A 13083-nucleotide genomic window follows, 5' to 3' on the forward strand; every position below is an offset into this window, starting at 1 on the left:
ACGATAGGGGGGTTCAGTATTAGGAAGGTTGAGAACCCCTGCATTAGAGAGATTCTCTCCCAGCCCACTTTGCCTGCTTTATATCATCTGTGATTGTTAAAGGGAGGAAAAGGAAGGTGTTGCTTTCCTTCTCAGGTAAGAAAACAGGAAGTACAAAAAAAAAAAAAAAAGACTGGGTGGCAGTACATACCTTTAATCTGAGCACTTAGGAGGCAGAGACAGCCAGATTCATGAGTTCAAGGCCAGCCCCATCTACAGAGCAAGTTCCAGGACAGCTAAAGCTACACAGAGAATCCCTGTCTTAAAAAAACAAAACAAAACAAACAAAAAGACTAAAAACCCCAGAGTCACTAAAACTTGATTTCCCTTGATTTCCTAATTTCTGTATTCTCATTACTTAAAAAAATGTTCAGTATTTTAGACATTTTCTTACAGTGTTCTGTGCATCTCCTAATTATAGTACATAACTAAGAACTGTGGAAACTTGGAAGGAGGCAAGGAAAGGGTTTGGAGCTGTTGGGAATGTTTCTACAGAAGGGATAGAGTCTACCATGTGGTTGGCAGATTGGCCAGGACCCTCATAGATGGTGAGATGTCTTGGGTTTGTCTATGGAAAAGTCAAAGAGGACAGACACACTGGGTGTGTAGGAGGATGTTCTATCAGGAGCAACATAAGACTTGAAGAGAATGGATTGGTTCACCAGGGCCAGGTGACAGAGTAACCTGAAACAGAGGATGAGGTGTTTAATCCTGTAGACATGCTTCCTGTAGAGGGGTTTTGAAGAGACTCAAATTAAGTGTGCACACATGTGCATGCGTGTGCATGTGTGTGCGTGTGTGTGTAAAACCTTTGCCAATTACTGTATTATTTATCACCCCCACGTTTCTGTCTGTAAAACAGCATGTTGTCTGTAGCTGTCCCTAAATTTGGAATCACAGCAGGGTATTTGTATGTATGAAAGGTTTGCTTTTCTCCTGACTTTTTCTGGTCACACTTTGTTTTCCCCACAGCCTGTTAATTGCATGCTTTGCCTCTAACAGACACCTGTATCAGAAGAATACTTCAAGATATCAGGGAGTCAGCAAGGAGACGCTGAGCCGAGTTTAGGCTGGCTCATCTTCACTGATAGCTTATCTGGATTTAGGAATCACCTAGGACACTGACCTGTGGGCACATCTTGGGGAGCTTTCCACAGCGGCTGAACTGACGAGAGAAGACTAACCCCGAATGTTGATGGAAGCATCCCTGACCTGGGGTCCTAGACTGAACTTCATGAGAGGATGCCACTGAATCCATCTCCCTCTGCCTCCTGTGACAGATGTGACCTGCTGCCTCAGGCTCCTGCTGCCATGCCTTGCCCAGGACTCCATGATAAACTACACCCCCAAAACATGAACTCCAGTAAATCCTTCCTTCCTTGAGTTTGCTTTGGTCGGGTGTTTTGTTACAGCAGTGAGACCAGTGACGAGCAGAGTAAGAGGAGGGATTGTCACTGGTTCTCCAAGAACTAGCAAAGAGTCCTTTATTCCAAAAGGCTGCAGAAGGCCTGCCAGGCACTCACTTCACACCATTTATTCCGTTTTCAATGACATGCAGTGATGTGGGGGAGCAGATGGGAGGAGGAAAAAACTGGGAGTGAGCGAAGACTCGACAGTTAACACTTTCAGCATATTTATTGTTATTCACTAGAAGAAAAGAAAAGTAGAATGTTTACCAAAAGAAATTAGCTTCTTCTTCTTCTTCTTCTAGAACCACAATGCTACAAGTTCACCCAAGGCAGTCAAACTCTGAGAAGAACTTGTTGCCTGTGAGCATGGATACTCTGTATCCTTCCCTTTCCTCTTGGGCCTGTGCCTTCTCACAGCACAAACCATCCCCAGTTGGTTGGAGCCCCATCCCAGTTCTGTCCCCCACATTGTTAGTGAAATGGCCTCCAGCCCTGATCTTGCTGTTCTAGATGATTCTTCTGCTTCTTATGCCAGCTCCTTTGGCAGTTGCACCTGTAGTTTGAGCAGAAGAAGAAGAAGAGGAGGAGGAGGAGGAGGAGGAGGAGGAGGAGGAGGAGGAGGAGGAGGAGGAGGAGGAGGAGGAGGAAGAGGAGGGAGAAGAAGAAGGAGAAGGAGAAGAAGAAGAAGAAGAAGAAGAAGAAAATAAATGAATCCTGGAAATGTAAGAGCTGTAAAACAAAAATCACAAAACTTACATATCTTGGTGGAAGCAGAAGGCATTAGAAATTGTGACTGCAGAGCTCTCCAAAGTCACCATAGAGGCAAGCGAACCAAAGGCACTGTTGTCATTTACCAACCCAGGGCTTGTTCGAAGGTCCATGAGCTTGTAGGGAAACATCACAGAAACAAGAGAAGCTCAAAGCCTGGTGCCAAGAGTTTACTAGCTGCTTGGTGGGTGCTAAGTATCACTTTCCTCCTCTCTAAAATGACAGTAAGAGTTTCCAGTCCATAGTGTAAAAGATCAGGTTATATAATGGGAGTGAGAGATAATTGAGGACAATTACTTTAAACAAACAAACAAAAAAAAAACAACACAATTCTTTCATTGTGTTTGTGCTATACCAGCCTTTGGAGGAGGAAGGGGGTTCTCTGAGCAGACATGACTTCCCTGAGGTCACAAGGCTAGAATTGCTGGAAAGACAGCTCAGCTGTTAAAAACAGCTTTTACAGACGTCCAGAATTCATTTCCCAGCACGCATTTAAGGCAGTTCACAATTACCTGAAACTCCAGCTCTACCTGAGGATCTGAAACCGTCTTCTGGCCTCTCCAGACACCTACACTCATACGCATATAGCCACACATAAGCATGTACATATAATTAAAATTTATATTTGTTCTAGGGGCTGAGAGACAGCTTTGTTAGTAAAGTACTTGAGTGGCAAATGAGTTAGATCTCCCCAGACAACATTTAAAAAGTCAGGAGAGATGGCACCTGCTCACAGTCTCAGCATTTGTGAGATAGACACAGTGACCCAGGAGGCTCACTGGCCAGTCTCCCATGCCTGCTTACCAAGCTTAACAGGCCAGTGAGAGGCCGTGTTTCATAAAACAAGGCAAATAGCTCCCAAGGAATAATGCTCGAGATTGGCCTCTGACATGAAAATGTGCTTACACACACACACACACACACACACACACACACACACACACACACACAGAGAGAGAGAGAGAGAGAGAGAGAGAGAGAGAGAGAGTCTATTCTTCTTGAAGCACATTTCTAATATTTCAGTAACATTTAAAAATAGAGTATATTTTTCAAAAAGTAAACTATAGAGAAACTTCATGAGGACAAAATAACTACAGAAGAGTCACATCTGTCCAACTCTAAAATCTACATTCAGCTTCTGTTGTATAGCAACAGCTTCAAGTCTAGCCAGTTCTTAAAGGAGTTTAAGTGGTGCTCTGTCTTAGGAGGTGACTCGTCCATCATGTGTGCATTTTTCAGAAGATGCTGACAGAGCTAAGATGCTTGGAGTTTGTTAACAGCTGAGCATATTTTCCTGTTCCCTGCCCCTGTGCACCTGTCAGAGTGATGCCCTTGTGGGATCTGCTTGCAGTCAGTTCTTTGTCCATGTTCTCTGGAGAGGAATGTTTCACAGTGCCCTGCCCTCCAGAGGGGACATTCGATATCCTCTTCAGGCCAAGGGAAGTCCCCATATGCCTCTAATCCTCTGCATTTCTGGTGTCAGACTTCAAGAGAACAGGGGTGGCTGTGTCTGGGTAGGGTTTACCCATGAAAACCACTAATAATTAAGAGCAATGGGATTCTTAAAAATATGGAATGCTTTAAATAATTTGTAAAGCTCCAACAAATAGCTAAAATAGTATGATCTTTGCATGTGTTTAAACATGTATGTGGAGGTTAAATAAATAATATTTTTAAAAAGCAAAGTGTAGGGGCTATAGAGATGTATCAGCAATTAAGAGTACATGTTGTTTGAGGAGAAGGCCCAGTTTGGTTCCCAGCACCCATATGGTAGCTCACAGCCATCAGTAACTCCAGTTCCAGGGGATCTGATGCCCTCTTCTGACCTCTGCAGGTAACAGGTACATGTGTGGGGAACAGAGAAGCATGTAGGTAAAACATGCATGCACATAAAATAAAAATAAATAAATCTAAAAAAAATTGTAAAAGCAAAATGTAGCATTGGCTAAAGTTTAACCTTCTGTTTCATCCATAGCACCAAACATTCTGTGAAAAGCCTGAGCCTTCTAAATAAAGTTGCCAGGAAAGAGAAGACATCCTTAGTCTTTAGAGATACCATTTCTCAGCATAGCAAGCCAAAACCAAGGAAACGATGACTACATTTGATGCTACAAAAAAATCAAACTTGAGCTGGGTGTAGTGGTACATACCTGTACCCTCAGGACTGCAGAGGTGGAGAGAGGAGAAATAGCAGTTCAAGACCAGCCTTGCTACTTAAAACAACAATAGCAACAAATTTTAATTAAAGGTTAAAATATTAAAATCACACACAGGAGAAAATCAATTCCTATTATTAGTAGGGGTTCCTTTCTGTTTAACTCATTAGGTTAGTAATTATTAAGTGTATTTGGGATGTATGAGCACATGGATCCTTACATAGAGTACACACACATACATACACACACACACAAGGAGATATGGCAGGATTGTAAGATGTATTTTAGTGGTGGTTATTTAAGATATTATCTTGAATCTGGCTGTGGACTGTAGCAGAATTTTCCCCCAATTAATTTAAATATCAATGCAACAAGAAGCCTGTGATTGAACAGGGAAAAAAGAGGCGGAGCTAAGAGTTTCAGAGACAGGGGCAGAGAGAGGACAGAAGGAAGAAGGAAAATGGAGGAAGAAGATGATCCAGATTCTGCATGGTTTTAAATAGCTACAGGTAGCTATAATTATCGTGTAAGGGATGGGTAATTATAGGACAATTTGTCTTATCTCGGTAGACAATATCATTATCAATTGGCTCTAAAATTATTGTGTGGCAGAGCCTTACCAACCTAAGACATAAGTGCATTGCTTTGGATAATACATATTCCATGATGGGTAAGGAAGCCATTCTTGTCAGAACCACCTAAGACAGGCTCAGTCTTGTTAATGAAATAAAAAAGAGGGAGAGGTGGAGAGCCTTTGGGGCTGCTGCTTGGCAAGAATCTGACATGGGCCAAAGACAAGGAAATGGGCTACTTGGCAGGAATATGACATTGGCCAAGGACAAGGAAGTAGGCTTCAGGCAGGAATCTGACATTAGGCTAGAACAAAGAAGTAATTTCAGGCAGGAACCTAAATCTTAGGCTAGAACAAAGAAGTAATCTCAGACAGGTATCTAAATTTTAGGCTAGAACAAGGAAATAGGCTTCAGACATGAAAATGACCTTGGGCTAGGACAGGGAAGTAGGCTCAGATACTTTGGTCATCCTGATAAGCCCTTAGAAACAGTGATCATGGGAATGTTCACGTAATTGGGTTTAATGCCTTGCTTTTTCTTTGACTATTTGTGTTTATTGTATTGCTTGTTCCTTGACTATATGCATCTATTGTATTGCTAGACCCTCAACCTAGAACTGACCTTAATACATTCATGTAATTAAAATGGTCTAAAAGCATAAAGGAGGAGGGGGGATTGGCTAGGGGGTTCTAGTGAGGGGAAATGGGGAAAGGGGATTACATCTGTATTGTAAATAAATAAAACCTCCAATAAAAAAAGAAAAAAATTATTGTGTGGACATCTTGATAATTGAGAATTTATTGATATATAAGTCTGACTGATTAATTATAAACTTCAAGAGTTTTGATTTACTGGCTTGATTTTGTGTCTAGGAAGTAGCATTTGAAATAACACTTGGAACCTGATATCAATGGGTAGAAGAAAAGAGGCTATCATGCTCCAAGGATGCTGTAAAGTTGTTATCACCAAATTATGGTCCCTCAGATAAGCTGCTTCAATATCACTAGGAAGTTGGTCAGAAGGGGAAATTCTCCATCTAAGACCTACTGAACCAGAAATTCTAGGGAAGAACCCAGACATGTAAATGAGATTCTGATAATAGATTTTAGAAAAAATTGCATGTAAGAAACCCCTTCCCTATGACTATTAGGAGAAGGTGTTGACTCTTGTCTATCCTTTTGGTACTATTTATTTTTCAAGTAAGTAAAAAGTCTTTGGGGATAAGTCCAAGACTTTTAAAGAAGAATGTGTAAGAGAGTGGACTCCACAAAGGCCACTGAGATGAGAAGCAATGTGGCCTACACAGAGGAGCCTGGTCCGAGAACAGGCTGAAGGAAGACTCTTGAAGAACCCTGGATTTCCAAAGGGGACAAAAGTTGGAGGACTGGCCTTGATTAAGTTCTACCCACACAAGAAGAGAAGGTGGTGAAGAGGCTCAAAAAGGATAGAAACTAAAAAACCTGGAGAAAAAGAAAGAATCTTATAAACAAAGTCAAGTGTGGGCAGGGACAGAAATGAGTGCTCAGATCCATCATCTTAAACTCTGAAACTGCTGGTGTGCCACAGGAGCTCTGGTGAGCCAGGGCTACACGTGATGCTATCAAACTCAAGTCTTTCCGGAGAGAAAGTTTGGTGATGCTGTTCCATTGCTGACTTGGTTGGGGGCAGTCTACTGGTGCGGGTGAGCCCAACGTGGAGTGGAGTGCATGCTATAGTCTCCTTGATGGCACAAGAACTTGGCTTTGATCCACGTGTACTTAGCTCCAGAGAATTAAATAGTTGCTGAGAATGGGAATCTCAGTGAAAAGTACAAAGGTTTCTCTGTAGTGGTAGATAGTAAATGAATCATAAACATTTTAAAGATAGATTAAAGAAAATGTGTGTTTGTGGGGGAGGGGAAACCTTGCTATGTGTTGGCAACAGAGTTATTGACAACTATTAACTTGCACTTTCTTGGACAAGACATTAAAAACAAGAGCAAACTAAAGAATTCTTCAGGAAACAATAAATGTGAACGAAGCAAGATGATTGGCGGTCATTCGGCATGAGAAAAACTGGAGAGGCCATTACCCAGCCCACAGGGAGGCCACGATGCAGAAGAAACTGGCAGGAGAACATTTGCCTAGCATTTGCAAAGAAAGCTCTGAGTTCAATTCCCAGTAAACACACACACACACACACACACACACACACACACACACATCACTTATGCTATGCCATGCACATGTAAATTTTGCATGGCTGAGTTTAAATTTTCAGTGGTGCCAAATATTGGCAGGTTTTCTGGGATGTCTAGAACTTACAAAATAATACCTTGCCCAATTAAAGTAGGCCCAAAGAAGTCTGGTTTGTAGCTACCAGTTTTCAACATGTGACCCAGAGAGGCTATTTCTCTCAAACTGAACTGAATGGGCTGTTTCCTGTAGTATGTAGCATTTGAGGAAAGTGTATAGGTTTTCCTTTATTTATTTATATTTATTTATTTGCTGTTGATTCCCATTCAGGGATCCCAGGCCAGGAGCATGTGGTACTGAAGAGACTAAACAATAAACTAAAAAATAAAAAAAATAAAAAATTACAAACTGATTATTGGGATATTCTCAATAACATATAAAAATAACATTTCTAAGTCTGAGAGGGAAATAAGTGTGTTTTAAAGTTTTCCAAGGCCGGGCGGTGGTGGCGCACGCCTTTAATCCCAGCACTTGGGAGGCAGAGGCAGGCGGATCTCTGAGTTCGAGAGTTCGAGGCTAGCCTGGTCTACAGAGTGAGTTCCAGGACAGCCAGGGCTACACAGAGAAACCCTGTCTCGAAAAAACCAAACCAAAAAAAAAAAAAAATAAAGTTTTCCAAGGTCAAATGATTGACAGGTGTTTTGAATAGTCAATATTCTAATTTTAGGAGTTGTTGTCGTTAAGTTTCTATTGCTATGATAAATATCATGACCCAAAGCTGCTTGAGGAGGAAAGAGTTTATTTTACTTTACAACTTATGACTGCTTCACTGAGAGAAACCAGGGCGGGAGCTGGGGTGGATGCCGTTGAGGAGGGGTACTTTATTGGCTTGCTCCCCACAGTTTATTTAGTCTGCTTTTTTATACAACCCAGAACCACCTGCTCAGGGATGGTGCCGCCCACAGTGGACTCTGTCCTCCCCACTAATCTAATCATTAATCAAGATAATGGCACAGAGACTTGCCCACAGGTCAGTCTCATGGGGGTGCATTTTCTCATTTGAGGTTCCCTCTTCTCAAATGACTCTAGCTTGTGTCAAGTGGACAAAAAAACCCAACCAGGACAGGGCTTAAACAAGCACACACACACACACACACACACACACTCTCAAGATATCAAAATTGTACATTAATTTTTACCTCATTTTTGCACCTGTAGTTCAAATCCACAATACTTTCCATTCTTCCTCTATAAAGTAAACCTGGCTAGGTCTCATTTGACTGACCAAAGCCATCCCTTTGTGCTGCAGACATGACAGCGCCATTGCTAGTGTTTATGGCAGTTCGCTGAGTCTGAGATGGAGCTTCGTGAAGCTTCAGTTCCTCTGGTATGAGGAAGCACCTTGCAGCTGAAGGTGTTTACAGCAGCTGGCCACAGGTAAGCGCATACTACCATTACCTCCAATGAGCCACGCCCCTCGGGCTCACTCCTGGGCATTGCATTTTAAATAATGACAGCAAATGGGGAGAAGGTGACGGGCGGAGGTGAGAAGCCTGTGCTGGTTCTGACAGTCTGTCAATCTAATATTACTTCAAAAGGCAAGCTAAAAAATTTGAAACACTTTGAAAAGATTGCTCTCTGGTCTGGCTTTAAAAAAGACATTTGTCGTAAGGGAAGAAGACACAGTGAGGTGGAACAATTGGACGTTAGTGAGGCTGGTCCAGCAATTGAGTGATGTGTTTTCACACTGTCCTCATCGAGTACTTTATGAGGCAGAACAGTAGAAGTCATGGGGCATAGCCGAGATAGATACAAGCAAACAGACAGACGTTGCAGCCTATGCCCGGCAACTGAAGGCAAGAGGAGCTGTCAGCAACCAGAAGGTGCAAAGCCATTTCAAAGCACATATCAGTAAGCAAGGTTCCCATTCTAAACGGCTTTTCCTTTTTAGCTTATTGTTGTTATTTTAAAGAATGGCACTTGGGGGCTGGCTCAGAGAGAAAGGTGCTGACTGTACAAGTATGAGAACCTGAGTTCAGATCCCCAGGGCCCACAGACAATGCTGGGTGTGGTGGTGTATTGCCTGTAGCTTCAATGGTCATGCCTTCCAGAGTCAGGAAGTTTGCTTAGACGGTCACTTGAGCTCCTCTCCCTTTAACATGGATTTTAAAAACTCCCGTTGCTTTTAGTATATTATTTTCTGACTATATAGCACCAAGATGGCGTGACTATTGTCCACCCATGACTTGAAAGTGAGTTTTTACAGATAGCACCCTTACCTACTCCAGCAGAGGTCTGGCTTGGTCCTGTCCAAAGGCAGGCAGAGGACCTTTGTCTGACCTCATGTGACTTCTAGCATTCTACAGTGACACCTGTCTTAGGACCAATCCAGCTCTCTCCAAATCATAGATGAAAAATATCTCTGATGCAGGAAATGGGACAATGACAATACATTTCTATGAGATGGGAATTCAAGACATCCTACACACATACGTGAATAACAGCAGTTATCTTAAGATTAGATAGCTCAGGAAAGCTGGAAAAAAAAATCACAGATTCATATGGGTATTTGTTCCCCATAACCCGAAAAGATGGGAATGTCTATGATGAAATGATATATTGACTGTGTTGTCAATGAAATCTTAGCTCAATTATATATAATTATATATCTATTTAATATATATTTATATATTTGTATAATTATATATTTTATATTTAATAGAATATATTATATTATGTAATGCATATCATATAACATAATATATATTTAATGGCAGTCAAGTATCAATCAACATGGCCTATGCATATCAATCCTTCAGCCTGTATAACTATTACTATAATAATGACCACAAAAAATCTTTTCTGCAACCTAAGCTGAGGTAGTAAAGCCGGCTTTATTACAGACTTTTATAGGGACATCATGAATATTAAAACAGAAATAATAGATTTTTTTAAACCCCATTGGCTCATTAAGATAGTAACCTGAGGTTTGCCATTTGGGTGGCTGCCTAGAAGGCGAACAGAAATGCATTTGCAGGTGATCTAGCATTGTCTGCTGATGAAGAACCCAGTCCCTGGAGCCTTTATTCCAGATGCGTACAAATGTGATTAATTTTTCCCCCTCATTTGCTCCTTCAAGGAGGTTCTGGGGGGGGGCTCTAATTCTCAGCTCTATGTGCAAGGAATGGTCTGGTTTTACATATGCACATCAGGGATTCAAAATAGCGTGCTAAGTCAAAGCTTGTCATCTCAAAACTGAGTTTTAACATCAGTGCTACCACTTCTTAGTGGTGTCTGCTAGACATGCTATTAACTTCCCAAAGCATCTGTCTTTCCTTCACAAAATGGCGAGAATAACTGTGCCAACCTTCTAGAATTCTGATGATCATGTGAGCCAGCTCAGTTAGCTTATCCATGTACTCAACAGAACTTAGCTCCAAGTACTACTGTCACAGGCATATATGGATCTGTCTTTAAAAGTAACTAGTAATTTAACTGTACTGGTGTTACACCTCTGCTTCCAACAATCAAGACCCCACGGGGTTAATCTAATGGGATTGGGGCAGTGGATATAGCTCATTTGGTAGTGGCCTTGCCTAGCATGCACAAAGTCTTGGGCTCAGTCCCCACATAAACCAGGCATCCTCAGCTACCTAGCAGGTTTGAGGTCAGCCTGAAATACGTGAGAACCTGTCTCAAAAATAAAATATAACAGGGCTGGAGAGATGGCTCAGCCGTTAAGAGCACTGACTGCTCTTCCAGAGGTCCTGAATTCAAATCCCAGCAACCACATGGTGGCTCACAACCATCCTTAATGAGATTGGATGCCCTCTTCTGGTGTGTCTGAAGACAGCTACAGTGTACTCATCAACAAAATAAATAAATAAATATTAAAAAAATAAAATATAACATAGACAAGAGAGAGGGGGAAGGGGAACTGGGAAGTTTTCATTTCTCCCTCCTGTTACTTACAGGTTTAAGGTAGGCAACATTGCTATGTCGGATGTCATTCAAGAGCTGGTCTCTGGGAGTAATTTCCACCAGCGGGGGCGGCCTATTTCTCGGCACTGGCTTGAGCGTTTTGATTACATCTTTGAGGTTGGTTTTCTCCTGTGCCTCTCTGGCTTCCGGCATTCGAGATTTGCGCTGAATTCTCTTCAGCTTCACCACCCTGAAGGAGTCGGGTTCTGTCTTGCACTGTGGAGGTTGGGGCGGATTTTTGATCATTTCCTTTCTTGCACCAAAGGGGACTTCCTGAGCATCAAGGGGCCGCCCAGATGAAGGCTGGAAGAACTCCTGCATTCTGGGATCCGGCATGGGTCCTCCCAACCTCTCCCACATCCCAGGAGGCAGCCCCAACCCATTCTCCAACATAGCTATCAGCTTTCTCTGCTCTTTAAGTTGCTGCTGCTGCTGTTCCTCCTGTCTTTTCTGTCTCCGTTTATCTTGGTTCCTGGTAAGCAGATTCGTTACCACCATTCTGGGACCCGGAAGCTCGAAATGGTAGCCCATCTTCAACAGAGTGTTGTTGGCCTTCAGAAGCCTTGATATTTCCATTTCGGCGTGGTGGCCCAGCATATGCCTCTGGTTGTGAAATCGAAGTTCAGTCAGAGTTTCATTGAACTGGAGGCACCTCATGATGGCCACGATGCCCTTCCCGGTGATGAAGTTGGACTCGATATTGAGGGTGGTGATACTCCTGTTTTCACGCAGCATGTTGGCCAAGGCAAATGCTACACTCTCATCTGCACCGACATTGGCTAAACTGAAGCTTTTGATATGTTTGTTTTTCTTCATTGCATTGACAAAGTCCAGTAACATTTCTTTAGGGATATTTTCAATGTTGTTCAGGTTGAGTTCCTTCATGTCAGGGTCGTTCTGTCTCACGCGTCTCAAGCTTCCGTCCAGGTCTGTCTGGTTCCCTGAAGGCCTTGCACTTACCTTCAGAAAACTGGTATCTAGAGCTAACTTCTTAGGGTCTAATTTGGCTATTTTCTTCTCACTTTTTTCTTTGGTCTCTTGTGTGTCGTTTTGCTCTTCAGGTGTTTTAGTAACAGGCTGCTGCCTGGTGCCCATATTGTTGTAGACTTGTTCCTTTGCTTCATTTTTTTCTCTGTTGGCTTGTTCATCATTTTCATCCTCTTCCTCTTCTTCCTCTTCATCATCATCTTCATTATCCTCTTCATCTTCTTCATCCTCCTCCTCTTCATCGTCATCTTCTGTTTCTTGTACATTGTTGCTCCCATTTGATTCTCTTTTCTTTGCAAGGATTTCACTATTGAGCTTTTCTTTTAAAAACTGGGGCATGTTTTTAATGCCTCTGTCTCTTACTTCATGCTGTTTTTGAGTGTTTTCCTAAAAGATAGGTTTACAATTACAATCCATAGCACTGAAGAAATACAAAATCTAGCAATGGCTACTGGAGTTTAAAATATTTTTTAGGAGGCTGGAAAGATGGCTCAGCAGGTAAGAAATGTTTGCTACCTTTCCAAAGGACCTGAGTTTGTTTTCCTCACTCATGTCTGGCTGCTTACATCTGCTTGTGACTCCAGCTCCGGGGATCTGACGCCCTCTTCTGGCATCCCTAGGCACTGTATTCAAATTCTCTAACGCTAATTTTACACACACAGGAATGCACCATGTGTGCACACACTCTCACACACAAACATATAAAAGTCTTTCAAAAATATTTTTAGGCCTGGGGAAATGGTTCTGTGGGTAAAGTACTGACTTCTCAAGCATAAGAATCTGAGTTCAAACTTCCAGTACCCACATAAAGTAAAATGAAAGATGGGAGACAGAGACAGAAGAATCTCTGAAGGCTTGGGGCCAGTTAAGTTAAGCCTGAGGTACACAGTGGTGATTAAGAGACCCTGACTCAACCAAGTGAATGCTATGACTGATGCCTGAGGTTGTTTCTCTCTCTCTCTCTCTCTCTCTCTCTCTCTCTCTCTCTCTCTCTCTC

At 42.3% G+C, this 13083-nt stretch overlaps 1 protein-coding gene across 1 annotated transcript in view; it reads right to left on the reverse strand.

Annotated features, from left to right (window-relative positions):
- Positions 1–1657: 1657 nt before the first annotated feature.
- Positions 1658–13083, reverse strand: part of Lmod3 (leiomodin 3) — a 14906-nt gene continuing 3480 nt past the window's right edge. Inside the window, exons 2-3 of the mRNA XM_028773116.1 lie at positions 11091–12473; positions 1658–2001 (exon numbers count right to left, since the gene is read on the reverse strand). Of these exons, the coding sequence (XP_028628949.1) occupies positions 1975–2001; positions 11091–12473 (1410 nt within the window). The 3' untranslated portion in view covers positions 1658–1974. The remainder of the gene's footprint in view (positions 2002–11090; positions 12474–13083) is intronic.

The sequence above is a fragment of the Grammomys surdaster genome, unplaced genomic scaffold, assembly GCF_004785775.1.
Source record: "Grammomys surdaster isolate TR1022 unplaced genomic scaffold, NIH_TR_1.0 220, whole genome shotgun sequence".
NCBI lineage: Eukaryota > Metazoa > Chordata > Mammalia > Rodentia > Muridae > Grammomys > Grammomys surdaster.